The following is a 14,563-nucleotide window of genomic DNA, read 5'->3' as shown; positions in this document are numbered from 1 at the left end:
TGGGCAGTCAGGAGCGCCCAAGGAATACCACACAAATCCCCCCTGGGGCGGGGGCGGAGGTGTTGGTGGCCTGTCAGCCTGCCTTAGGCTCCCGCATCACATGTTACCGCTTCTTGGCTTTAAGCAGATCCCTACCTCTCTGGGTCTGAATTACTTCACCTAGAAAAACAGGGAGGCACAGATGAAACTGTCTGCCATCACAGAACCATGCGTACCGCTCTGACAGAGTCCCCAAACAGTCCACAGAAGTCGTGGTAAGCCTGTCAGGTGATCACCATGCCCCCATGAGACGCTTGGTACACCCATGGGTGCATTCGTAGAATAAGTCAGGTGGTTTTGCTCTTTTTTTTTTTTTTAATCGGCCAGTGGACTTTTGAGAAACCTCTTCGTGCAAGAAAGCCCACAATGTTTGTTGCAACATGTTACTGCTTAATTTACCTCGATTTGAGAATAAGAGGAAAGAATTTCCGTTAGCCAGGGAGATGGGGGCACTTCCTTTAGCCCCGAATCCTGTCTGATGGGGGCCCAGCTCCCTCAAGAAGCACCAGCTAGAAAGGCAGGGCCGCCCTCCCGAGGGCAGATTCAATCAGCAACACTGGGTGTGCTTCCAGCGGAAGGCAGTTAAAAGTTGAATAACCAATTCAGCCACGCTAAACCCAATCTCTCCCCTCAGGACAGAGGAAATAGTCCATTTGAACATGGATTAGGCCAAATCTCTTGGGATCTCGTGTGTGCAAAGGAAAAAAAGAGTTCCTCTGTAAATGCGTGGGAGAGTAGGGCCAAGGAGTGCGGGCTCTGGGGACGTGTGTGCTCACCAGCTGATGTGATCGTTCAAGTGCCACCAGTGACTTAGCCTAACTACCACGGGTACGGCCGGTTCCCGAGTCATCAGGAACCACACGTGGCACAGGGCCCAGCAGAACGCCTGTAGCGGAGTCTAGACCCAAGCTAAGTGCGTGTGTCCATTATTTCTATCAGTCCTCACAAAAGCCCAGCCTCGTACATGGCATCCAGTCACGGACCAGCAAACGAAGCCCCAGAGAATGCTAATAAGCAGATGGGCCTGGCACTTGCCTCTACTGAGTGTTACTTCCAAAATCATGCTCTGTCCGTTATCCATCCAGCTTGGCACAAAGGCAGTGCTCAGGAAAAATCAGTTTCAGAGGCAAAAAAAAAAAAAAAAAAGCACCTCCTTTCAAGAAAAGGACGGGCAGTGGTGAGAATCAGGGACAAGACCACACAGGTCCTTAGCAGACCTTCTGGGAGAAGGGTCCACTGGGAAGGACCGCATTTTGACATAAATATGAATACCCAGAAGCTCTTCCCTTCCTGCGGCATTTTATATTTCGCAATACATTTCATTATCAGGATCCGTTTCATTCTTAGCAGTAACATTGTGAAATGGTTCCAGCCAGTAGCATCATCTATTTCATGGAAAGGGGTAGTAAGGAGCTTTGCCTAGGACACTGGGCTGACTCCTGGTCTGTACACGAGAACCAGCTGGGAGTTCTGCAAATACGCCCAGACGGGGCTGGACCCCAGACCAAGTGAATCTGAATCACCACGGGTGGCAGCCAGAGATCAGGAAAGTACTGTCCCACATTCGTAATTCTGATCACATGTTGAAATGAAAATATTTGGAATATATTGGGTTCAATAAAATGTATTCCTGAAATTATTTTCACCTGTTTCTTCTCACTTTTTAATGAGGCTCTTCAAGAGTCTAAAATTGCCAGTGTGGTTCATTTTATATTTCTACAGAATGGGGCTGCCTCAGGGCAAGTCTCTGCTTACCATTTCACATGCAATTTCTTATTTAACCATTCTATCCTCCCTATAACATCGAGACGCGAAAAGTCCCATTTGATGGATGAGATAACTGAGCAATGAGGATAGAAGTACTTTGCCCAAAGCCACAGAGCCTGGATTTTCTCTAGGCAGACAGAGTCTGGTCTCCCCTCAAACACCATACTGTATACTGCATTATCTCTTTTTCCACAATGGAGTTCGTGTAGGTGGAGACATAGGGAAGTACCTAAAGAAATAAATGGCCGTCCATTATTTTACTAAAGGATCTACTACCTACACATAAATCCCTAGGTTAAGACCAAATAATTTGAAAACCCAAAGTAGCACATTTTCTTTGGTGGTGGGATATTTCCATAGCAGTGGGTCTGGCACAAGATACACCTTCTCATCTTTAAAAGCAGACATTTAAAATCATTTTTATTCTGGTTTAGCTCTCATTCTCTACCCATGAAATAATTGCATATTCCTTTCTGCGGACACAATTGCAGTCTTGGAAACCTATCTATGCACTGATATTGATTTCTGGAAAGTTTGGTTTCAGCCAATTCCAGATCCTGAGATGAAACCTAAAACAAAACAGCTAAATCGCATGGGATGGCCACAGCCAATATGTTAGGATACACTGAACCATCCTAGAAGCACTAAGCACTTTGCACTCCATGAATTTTCCGGTAGCTGCTTGTTAACTCATTTGTTACCTAGCCATCTCTTTGAAAGAGAAGACCAAATTCCCTACCTATCTAATGGCAAACAGCCATTTCTTTACATCTTCAAGAGATTTTACAGAAATGATACAATTAAGACTTAACTTTACTTGAGGCACCTGGGTGGCTCAGTTGGTGAAACGTCTGGCTCTTGATTTAGGCTCAGGTCATGATCTCATGGTTTGTAAGTCTGAGCCCTGTGTCCGGGCTCTGTGCTGACAGAGTGGAGCCTGCTTGGGATCTCTCTCCCCCCTCTCTCTGTCCCTCCCCTGCTTGGGCGCTTGCTCTCTCTCTCTCAAAATAAATAAACATTAAAAAGAAAAAAGAATTACTTTTACATCCACCATCTTGCCCTGCTGTAAAACTAGCTAGCCAAGCAGATGCTTAGTGGAACACGAAACTTATACTATACGAGGAGAATGCGTCACACTTTGTGCAACCAGCTCGAAACTGAAAAGGTGTCTATACGGAATTTTTGATCTATCGATGGATCTTTTCTGCCTTAGAAAGACCTTACCTTCTCATCAATCAGCATTGGCTTCTAAATTCTTTGTATCTGAGTAATTAATGAACTGTTGCTCAAGACTTACAGACACTAACAATCCATATTCTTGAAAAGTCCCTTAGTATTTTCTGAAATGAGAGAGAGTAAAAAAAAAAAACCTGAATAAGTCAGCTGGGTGGACAACTAGGTAGGTTGGTCAGCTGGTGGTCAGAAAGGGAGGAAAAAGAGGTATGAAGAGATTGGTACAGGGGCAGAGAAACAGAAAAAAAGAGAAAAAGAGGAAGAAACGAAGACCGATTATATATAAGAAAATGTCTTGTAAATGAAGAATCTGTAATATCAATAACAGGTATCTCATAGTTGCAAAGAGAAAACAAAAGCTTTAACACGTCTACACGCAGGTTCTGCCACATAGAAAAATCTAGTACCTGTCCACTCTTGTTTCTCCATTTATCATTAGGATAACTTGGAGGGCTGGAAAGATGATATCAACAACTTCCTAACCCCCTTCCCCCAATACACGGGTACAAAGTGCTTCTGTCTACTCTGCACAGAATAGGGGGTTTGCAACAACCTTGACGTCTTGAATTCACAGTGGACTCAAGGAACCAGGGTGCAGTGGATTGAACAGCCCCCATCCCCAAATGTGCGCAAGTCCCAACCCCGAATACCTGTGAATGTGACCTTACTTGGAAAGCGGGTCTTGGCAGATGTTACTAAGGATCTGGGACCAGTGTCCTTAGATGTGAGAGGGAAATCAGAAACACAGAGATGCAAGTCTGGGGAGGGGGGTGGGGGGGGACTCGGGGGAAGCAATGTGAGGATGAAGGCAGAGATCGGGGTGACGCAGCCACAAGCCAAGGAATTCCAGAAGCCACCAGATGCCGAAAAAAGGAAATGATTCTCTCTTGAAGTCTTCGGAGGGAGCATGGCCATGTAGCTGTACTGACGCCTTAATCTCAACTTCTGGCTTCCAGAACAGTAAGAGAATAAACGGATTGTTTAAAGCCTCCCAGTGTGTGGGAGTTGTTGGTAGCCCTGGGGAACTAAGGCACAGGGGTTTTCTGGAACCAGTGAGAAAGACTGCCTGATCTCCGGATACCAGGATATCCTACTCCTGGTAATGAATAGTGTGTAGAACGAATAATGAATAGATAATGAATCAGTGTGAGGAATGCCATGAGATGACCAACTATTCTCAATGAAATTTTATCAAAGAGAATAATGACATGTGCCCCCTTTCGCTCTAAATCTGCCCACCAGGAAAAAGAGCCGAAAGTGGACAGGATGCCACACATCTTGTTTATGCAACATGAGCGTGCCTGGACCCCAACACGTCCCACATAAGCCTAGACACACAACAGTGTGAGCTTTGCTCAAGTTTCCTATAACCAAGTCATCTGCGGTGCTCGTTCACTGGAGTATTTTGAAACAGAAGGAAACGCCTTTGCTTTAAAAGTCTCACCGGATAAAAATACAGACACAGCATCTGAATGCTACTGCCTCCCTACTCTACATGTGGTCGGTGGACGGGGAATGAAGACATCTCCTGGAGCTTCTTAGAAATGCACGATCACAGGCCTCCCACCAGATGTACTGAGCCAGAATCTGCATTCTTAACAAGGGCCCCAGGTGTTTGGTTGGCAAATTAAAATCCCAGACGGTCTCCTCCAGAGTATTTATTCCACGACTTTGTCAATGGCTATGAAATTATGTCATCTTAAAACAAGAATGAATGACCAGAAACTCATGAAACACACACACACACACACACACACACACACACAAATGCTTTACCCTTCTCAGCTCTTTTGATTTTGGCAAGAACTGTACACGGTCTTGAAATGAAAGAAAGAAAGAAAGAAAGAAAGAAAGAAAGAAAGAAAGAAAGAAAGAAAGAAAGAAAGAAAGAAAGAGATGAAAAGGAATATTTTATGTGTTTCACTATATTTATTGAATGCGGTATTTTTTAACTGGGATTACAGAAGAAAAAGACCCAGAAACCCAAGGGATCAGAAGCAACATGTTTTTAAGTGTTTAAATTATAGCTGTGGCTTTGATCTGCTATTAATTCAGTTTATTAGAAGAGCCTAATGATCCCGTCATAGCTTGATTTTGATGATCACTGTCTGCAGCACCACTGTGGGCACACTGCAATGACAGGTGACAACAAAGAATCGGTGGAACACACAGTGATCCCACCCTGCCCACGGGAAGGAGACTGGGACATGGTCTATTTCTGCATGGGGAGGCAAGTGCCCTAATAGAGAGAGGCCTGCTGTAACAGAGGTGGGGCCAGGGAACAGCTCCTGGAGGAAATGGTGTCCGTGTAGAGTCTTAAGGAATAGGTCCGAGGTGTGGCGCCTGGGTGGCTCAGTCGGTTAAGCATCCAACTTTGGCTCAGGTCATGATCTCACGGTTCACGAGTTCGAGCCCCACATCGGGCTCTGTGCTGACAGCTCTGAGCCTGGCACCTGCTTCGGATTCTGTCTCTCTTCTCTCTCTCTCTCTCTCTCAAATAAATAAACATTTAAAAAAAAAGAGTAAGTGAGAGGGGTCTTGGAAAAGAAGGTAGAGAAAGGCAGTCTAGGGGTTGGGAATAGCATAAGCAAAGGTACGGAGGCATGAAAAAATTGGGATTCTGACAACTGTGGAGCACAGAGTAAGAGTCAGAGAGTGATGGAAATAAAGCTGGGGCAGCAGGTAGAGGCCAGTCCATGGGGAAAGCCATTCTGTCCATGCCAAGGAGCCCAGACATTGTTGTCTAAGTGATGGAAATCAAAAGCCAAAAATCTCTTTCTGGAGCATCTCACAAACAGGATCAATAAGAGAGTAATGAAACTGTAAGAATTCTTAACCTAATGTTAGCAAAAATTGGGACACTTCTACAAAGGACACTTCCATAAATTAGATTTTATGATGACAAAGGATAAAACATAGGAAATGTTTAGGTCAGATCACATAGTTAATTCAGTGCAATGATAATAATAATAATAATAATAATAATAATAATGTCAGTGTTATAAAATGTTACAAGAGAAAGCTCACTAATACCAAGACTTATAGGGATTTTATAAGGATAAAAACAAACAGTGGGTTTTGGGGTCCTGGGTGGCTCAGTCAGTTAAGTGTCTGACTTAGGCTCAGGTCATGATCTCACAGTTAGTTGAGTTGGATCCCCACATCGGGCTCTGTGCTGACAGCTCAGAGCCTGGGGCCTGCTTCATATTCTGTGTCTTCCTCTCTCTCTCCCCCCCTCCCCTGCTTACACTCTGTCTCTCTTTCTCTAAAGCAAATAAACAATTTTTAAAAACTGACAGTGGATTTTAATCTTTAAACACATTTCCAGCTTTAAAAAAATCATCTTGAAAATCATCATGATAATCTGGCAGCTGAATCACCCATTTGGAGGAGATTCTTTGAACCTTTTTTTGTTTTTCAATGTTTACTCATTTTTGAGAGAGGGAGAGAAAGCACAAGCAAGGGAGGGGCAGAGAGAGAGAGGGACAGAGGATCTGAAGTGGGCTCCATGCTGACAGCCCAATATGGGGCTCGAACTCGCGAACTGCAAGATCATGACTCGAGCCAAGGAAGTCAGATGCTTAACCGACTGAGCCACCCAGGCGCCCCTGAACCTCGTTTAAGATAAGGCAATAGAGGTCTTTGGAGCCTGTGGAAACTCAGTTTCTTCAGGCTGCAGAAAACCTACAGCTCTAAAACAGTCTGCATTTGTGTGCTCATGGCAAGGAGTCAGAAAAACAACATGGAATTTTCCAGGCAATTAGGGAAGTAGAAAAGCCTGTGTGTCAGCCACACACCAGTTGGCACGTTAATATATGGAAGGCTGTGGCACTGAGTCCCGTGTGGGCCAGTCAACAGACACAAACGGCATCATTATCCCCCGACAGCTGCCGTGCGCATGCGGGCTCCCCACCACAGAAGGCGTCGGGCAAGAGACGACGGATGATTTAGGTCCTCTGTCAGTATCCCCCCGAAAATCACCGCTGGGGGTGAGTTAGTGAGGGTGGGCCAGTGGTATAATCTTTATGAGCAGAAAACTGAAGTGTGATCTATTTTTGTTATCATAGTCTGACATAATCATATTTTATATCTTTCGTTAGTGCACGGGCATCCAAAGGACACAGATGGGGCACCTGGAATCTACTACAGCACGGAGAGGCTTGGCGTCCTGGGCGGGTTCAGGGATGGGAAAAGCAGACCCAACGGATCCGTGTCTGGTGAGCAAACAGCAGGTGCACACGCTGTCCCGCCAGGGCTGGGGTGCATCAGGGAAGCAGACTCAAGTCAGTGCGGCTGTCCGATGTCATAAACCAATTGGTTCTCCTTTTGACACCCCCGCTGTGTCAGGTTTTGCACCTCATCACGCAAGACATGTTAATGAGGGCTCCCATCAGTCGCCTCGTAACTGGAGGGGTCTCTCCACCTGCTCGTGCTTCCTGGAAGGATCTGTGGGAATGCCCGCCTCATGCCTACATTGCTCCTCTGCAACACAACCTCAGGTCTGTCCCTTTCGTCCCAGCGCCTTCCTGGCCCCGGGGTGTGGGGGGGGGAGGGGGGCGGGGAGGGTGGCGGTGGGGATCAGAACTCAGCCGGGCTGGAGATCCTGGAACCAGAGCTGGGTGTGGGAGTGAGTATAGCCCACCCACTGCTGGGAAAGAGGAGCTGCCAGGAACCAGGCCCGGGAGAGGTTAGGACAAGGACGGGATCTCCATCTGACAGGAAGGGTCTGCACTGAGGGAGGAGGCAGGAGAGGTTCCCTGACGCAATGGCGGGCAAGCCAAAGAGCGGTTCTGGGAGCACCGTGGCAGGGAGGACACGGTCACAGGGCAGAGCCAGGTAGGACCAGTTCTACTCACTGGAAAAAGCCATGAAGACCTGAAATCAAAATGTCACAATATCTTTTTTTTTTAATGTTTATTTACTTATTTTGAGAGAGAGAAAGAGAGAGAGAGCAGGGGGAGGGGCAGAGAACGGGGGAGAGAGAATCTCAAGCAGGCTCCTTAATAAATAAAATCCTTAAATAAACTCTAGCCTATCACACTTTAGGAATGGTCTAGGGGAAAGAAGTAATATGATCAGGACAGTGAGGACGGGTGGTCAGTGCCATGGCCTCCTTCCCCCCCTCCCTCCCCTCTGACCTCCTCCCTGCCTGGCCCCCCTGGGACTCACCTGGACAGTCAAGAGGGACCCAAGACAGCAAGGGAAGATGGGAGAGCAGCGGACCATCCCGTCCAGATACTGACACGGAAGGGATTCAGGTGGAGAAGAAAGTTTCCAAGGAAAGTTCTGAGACATCTTCTGTGAAATCTCCATTACAAAACTGACATCGAACCAGACTGGAATTTTTATTGTCTCAGAAATTAAATCGTAAGAAGATACAGTGACAGAGTAGTATTTTTTGACCCAGAAATCGTCAAAGTTGTATGTTTATTTGAAATGTGCCTTTTAAAAAAAAACAAAAAAGGGTAGAAGAAAAGATACGGGGTTAAAGGCAAAGGAACCCAAGCAGGGCCATGTTTGACCTCCCACGTCCCAATTTAAGTAACACAAAATGAATTATTTTTCTTATCTTTTCTCTTGGACACATTGAATATCCCATGTGGACAAAACAACGGAAACAATATTCCAAAATGAGACAGAGGCTTACACATTTTAATGGCCTTTTTAAATCCTTTTAAGCCTTTTAATAAAGAACATATTGACTGAGAGGTAAAGTAGATTTAAAACTATCCTGTCCAAGGGCCGCAGTGAGCCTCAACTCCTGATTATATGATAAATTAAAGGACATCAAAATAAGAATGAAAGTAATTTGAAATAACTTGGAAATGATCTTTCAAAAATTGTCTCAAAATGTCAGAGACAAAATTCTAACGAGCGTAGCAAGAAAAGAGAAAAGCTGGCCAAAGCCTTCAAAGAGGAATATCATGTTCCAATTTCTATGATTGAGGGAAGAGATTAGTGTCTAAAGGTCCTAAAATCTTTAGAGCTCTCTGACAGTAAATTGCACATTATTTCAGCTATTGGAGGGTGTACAATAACTAATTTGAAAATGCTCAGAGCTCTTCATCTAGGATTCCAATACTAAGTCTATTTCATCCATACAAAGTCCCCAGCCTACACTGGTCCACAGATAATTTTTTAAAAAACAAATCTAAACAAAATCTCACCCTAGGAAGGTGGGAAAGAACAACAGAAAGCTTTGGGTCTATTAGAAATGTTCTTTGTATCTCTTCCGACAAGAAAATGGTTCTGACGATTTTTTTTTCTCCCATTCATGTCAGGGTTCACAACTCAAACCACTGAACCTCCCTATCAATACACTCAGCTGCATGAATGCGCTTCCCACGTAGAAATGTTTCTCTTAAATACAAGGGGTAAAAGGGTTTCTAACGTGGTTTTAAAAAGAATGAGACATCCTATCTATCTCTGAAAGTCTCATATCTGGAGGGGAGTAATGGAACCCTAAAATCACCTCACAGATGCCACTGCTTGGCAAGAGACCCCCTCCCCAAAATCAGTTGATTCTGCCTGATAACATGAACCATATTTCACTTTCTCTGTAGTGATTCCGTCTCCGTAACAAAAAAATCAACAGTGTATGCCAATACCTGAATTCCCAACAGAACCTAATTAAAGGGTCTTTTACATAGGATAGCTTCCTAGCAAGCCTCAAAGATGACTTAAGCTATAGAAATTTGATTTCGTGCACTTTGGCAGAAAAAATCTGCAACGTTGCATGGAATCCTTAAATGACAGCAATGGAGTCACCATTTGCATGAATTAAGCAGTTCTGCCTACTTCCTATCCATATATATGAAGTGTTGTAGCTGCCAAAGGTAACCTGTTGATCTAAAATTCTAGAATCTTAAAAACATAAGAGATTCTTAAATATGAAGAACAAACAGAGGGTTACTGGAGGGGCTATGGGAGGAGGAATGGGCTAAATGGGTAAGGGCATTATGGAATCTACTCCTGAAATCATTGTTGCACTATGTGCTAACTAACTTGGATGTAAATTTAAAAAATATATTAAATAAAATGGTTAAAAAAATAAAATTCCTGGGGCGCCTGGGTGGCTCAGTCGGTTGGGCGTCCGACTTCGGCTCAGGTCATGATCTCACAGTCCGTGGGTTCGAGCCCCGCGTCGGGCTCTGTGCTGATGGCTCAGAGCCTGGAGCCTGTTTCAGATTCTGTGTCTCCCTCTTTCTCTGACCCTCCCCTGTTCATGCTCTCTCTGTCTCAAAAATAAATAAATGTTTAAAAAAAAATAAAAAAATAAAAAATAAATAAAATAAAATTCCAGAATCTTAAATTAGGCAACGCCCATTCTTAACTCCATGGCAAAGAAAGAATAAACATATTTTATTCAAAGCTAGAATGGATCTTAGATGGTATCTAGTTCAATGTCATAATTCTATACAGGAGGAATCTGGGAGAGGATCCAGAAATGAAAAGTAATTTGCCTAAAACTTTTAGTTACTGTGATGGTCAATTTTACCCTCCAACTTGGCTGGGCTATGGTAGCCAGATATTTGGTCAAACGCTTTTCTGGAGGTTTCTATGAAGGTATTTTTTTTAGATGAGATCAACGTTTAAATCAGTAGACTTTGAAGAAAGCAATTACCTTCCATAATGTGGGTGGGCCCTGTCCAATCAGTTGAAGGCCTGTAGAGGAAAGGGCTGACCTCTCCTGAGCAGGAAGAAATTTTGTCAGCAGACTGTCTTTGGACTCAAACTGCAACATCACCTTTTTCCCAAGTCTTCAGTCTACCAACCCACCCTGACGATTTTGGACTTGCCGACCTCCATGAATCATGTCAGCCAACTCATTTAAATAAATTTCTCTGTCTTCTTTAGAGGATGTTAATACAGTTCCAAAATTGAAATTAGAACCCAGATCTTTTTTTCCCTCTCTAGGGATGCTTCTGAGAGGCACAGCCATCTTTTTTTACCACTCGTTTTCTTGTACCATGTCTCTGTACTGCATCTGGACCACTGCAATAGTATCTTTTTTCTTTTTTAAAAGAAATTTAATGTTTATTTTTCAGAAAGAGAGAGAAAGAGCAGGGGAGGGGCAGAGACAGACAGAGAGAGAGAGAGAGAGAGAGGGAGACACAGAATCCAAAGCAGGCTCCAGGCTCTGAGCTGTCAGCACAGAGCGCAACTCAGGACTCGAACCAACGAACTACAAGATCATGACCTGAGCCAAAGTCAGATGTTTAACCAACTGAGCCCCCCAGGTGCCCCAACAGTATCTTTTTTCAGTCCTGCCCTCTCCAAACCTGCTCTAAGCTTGCCACGGATGATCTCCCAGAATGCATAAATTACCTACCAAGCAACTGCTTGAAATTCTTCAACAGCCCCTTACCTTGGCTTGCATGTCCTTCATAATCTGGGTCCTCCTCACCTTGCCACCCCCCTCCATTCTATTAGAGGCAACTTCATGCTGCCCGTGCTGAATAACACCTTCCCCTGGGTCCTTCCTCTTCACCTTGGCTAGTCACTGTGACTCAGTTCACATAATTATATCCTCTGAATACTCTCCTATACTATTTCATCTTTCTCCTCTGAGTTGCTAAAACATCTTATAACCGAAATTTATAATTATTTGGATGCACTCATCTTCCCCTATTAAACTATAAGCTCCTTCAAATCAGGACTTGTGTCTCATGAATCTCTAGAAATGGGCCCAATGCATTTACTATAAATTTTTGATGGATGTATTAAAAGTGAGCATCCTGACCCTTAGCCATGTTACAGTTAATTTAACTGGAAAGGTAAATATTTTTATGTCCTTCTGTATTATTTTTCACATATGATTATTGAGAGATAAAAAGCTAAGAGTTTGGATTTGCAGCCATCTGAATTGTTTGGAAGAAAAACAGGGTATCTGGAATTTATTTCCAACTGAGGATCCAGTTTCTTATTTTATGCCGCTCTTTGATGTGAAGAACTCAACCAATCAACCAAATCAGGCTGCTACAATCTTTATTCAGCTGTGTGCTACTTAAGAATTAAAGGAGGTTCTATAAACTCAAGCAACGATTTGAGCATCTTCAAAAAATTTACTGGAAACTACGCATTTCAAAGCAAAATTTAAAGACAGGAAATACGTGAATCCTTCCAGTGGTACTGGTTCCTAATCTGTGTTTTAAAAACCTTTCCCCTAAATCTTGTTCTTTAGACTCTTCCCTGTTCAGAGCCAGGACTCAAACGACTATCAGGAAACCATGAGAACATCGGTTCACAATAATGACACAAGAGAATATGCCCCACATCCTCCAGTAATACTCAAAGGGCTATGGTCAAGGTGTTCCACTTAATCCAGAAGTGCATTTATAAAAAGTTACTACTACATGGATTTTCTACTGGCCCCACGTCTAGTGATGAGTCACCTGAGTGCAGTTTTTCATCACCTCCTGTTTTCATTTTGCCCTCTCAGTGGCTTCTAAGTGAAATTCAAAAAAAAAATAAATAATAAATAATAATAATAACAGATCATCTTAATCATTAGACATTTTCAGCAGGGGGAATTCTATTTATCTTTGTAATGAGCCATAAAGTTATTAGAGGAAAATCAGATCTGGAGACTTCACATTTCAGAGTTTAACCCAGAGGATAACCCAACTGGGTGATCCATTATCCCAATCCCACAGCCTCCCTGTGCCCCCAGAACTATCACACACTTATCCCTGTGCCTTCTTCCACGACATCACATTCTCCTGGCTTTTCAACCGCCACGCCGGTTACTTGTCCTCAGCTCCCTCTGTGACTTTCTTCTCCTCCTGATACATAAATATGGCCTCCAACTGGGCCGCCCTCCATTCTAACTCTTGCCAGAGATCATCTCCTATAATGTATACCTTAACAGACCAAGCAGCTATTTCTTGGTGGCATCTCCTCGGCCCTCTTCTCTCATCTGCCTTTTCTTTCTGATGACCTCATCCTCCCACGTGGTTGTATACGCCAACTGTGAGTGGACAGTTCCCAACTGCCACCCATTTCTCTATCCTGAGCCCTGGGTCAATACCGCCACCATTGACATCTCTATGTTAATGGGCCTAACTTAGTAGGTCCAAAAGATGACTTCTTGTATTACTGTCAAAAAAAAAAAATACGTTCTTTTTCTAGTCATCCATTCCTCAGTAAATGAAGGCATGCCACACCACCAGTCTCCCACGCCCCAATCCAAGGAGCTATCACCAAAATCTTCCCTTCCCTGGGGCTTCACCTCCATTCAAGCCCACCTTCTCAAAACAGTTCAGATCCCTCACGCCTCCCTCCGCGACCACCTCCTCAGTCAACACTAACATTACTGCTCACCTGGATTACTATGAACATCTAACAGATCTCTTATGCAGCCCTGGCTTTCCCCACCGTTCCTTTCTCTGCAGCCAGAGTGTTATCACTCCTGTATGCTCAGAGCTTTTAAATAATTCCCCACTGCTCTACACAGAGGTCGAAATCACCAAGGCTCTTGCAAGACCAAGGCCAAGACCAAAGATCACCAATGGCTCTTACCTGCTTATCCCCATCGTCTCTTTCCATTTGCTTTCTCACGTCAACCTGTGTCTCAGATATGCCAAGACACTCACTGCCTCAGGATCCTTGCTTGCACTCTTGTCTCTGCCTAGCCTCTTCCCGCCGTCCCTGCCACCACCTCTCACGCTGCTACTCGCGTTTCTAGCCTTAGCTAATGGACACCTCCTCAGACTTCCTGAACCCCTGTGCTCACTCAGTTCAGCTGCCCTATTTCAGGGGCTCATGGTGGCCTCTGCTTTTTTTTTTTTTTTTTTGGAAGCATTTACCCTCATCATTGCCATAATCGTTACTAAGCAGTTAATGATGTACTGCCTGCCTGTCTCTCTCAATAGATTCGAAGTTCCATGAGACTGCATCACTTCTTAGTTTCTTTCCCCCCCCGTATCTTCAGCGACTAAAACAGATCCCAGCACTCAAAAGCGCTTGATGAGTAAAATCGATACATTGACGAGTGCGCTGGAAAGGAATGCGATTTGTTCAATTCTTTTTCTGCTTCCTTCTGCATTCAGACCATCCACCTCTTCTTGTCCTCCCAATATAGTCACAGAGGAATAAAAGAAACAGGACAGTGGTGGCTTATCCGGAAGGTGTCCCGTACTCAGGACTGGTGGTAGTCGACAACATTATTTTAGAGGAGCACTAGAATAGGACTCTCCATTTCCCCAGGCTTCATAAAAGATTCTTTGTTTCTACTTATTTGCATGTCTGTGTGTCAGAAGAATGTCAACAGGATGTCGCTAGTATCATAAGAGGGCAGAAAAAAGTCTAGTTCTGTCACTAGCCAGCTCTGAGACTAGGGGTCAATCATTCAATAGCTCTACATCCCAGTCTTTCTTCTATGAAGGGAAAGGCAATCCTACTGAGCTCATATTTTGAGAAGCTATAATGGCAATGCTTTGCAGGAGCAAAAGAAAGAGGAAAGAGAAACCACTGCCCACCCCGCATAAACGAGAAAGCAATCAGAAGGCACGTATGGGTTTGT

General features: G+C 44.2%; 1 protein-coding gene across 3 annotated transcripts in view; it reads right to left on the bottom strand.

The window, feature by feature from the left end:
• Window positions 1–14,563, bottom strand: part of PID1 (phosphotyrosine interaction domain containing 1) — a 228,811-nt gene that overhangs the window by 72,687 nt on the left and 141,561 nt on the right. The window contains exon 1 of one of the 3 annotated variants that reach the window (XM_019445683.2): window positions 8,209–8,280. The exons of the other annotated variants lie outside the window; for them this stretch is intronic. Within the exon in view, the coding sequence (XP_019301228.1) occupies window positions 8,209–8,265 (57 nt within the window). The 5' untranslated portion in view covers window positions 8,266–8,280. Of the gene's footprint in view, window positions 1–8,208; window positions 8,281–14,563 lie in introns of those variants that run through there. 3 annotated transcript variants of the gene reach the window in all.

The sequence above is a fragment of the Panthera pardus genome, unplaced genomic scaffold, assembly GCF_024362965.1.
Source record: "Panthera pardus isolate Hobbes unplaced genomic scaffold, ASM2436296v1 HiC_scaffold_10, whole genome shotgun sequence".
Lineage (NCBI taxonomy): Eukaryota > Metazoa > Chordata > Mammalia > Carnivora > Felidae > Panthera > Panthera pardus.
This window is presented reverse-complemented; position numbering and strand designations above follow the sequence as displayed.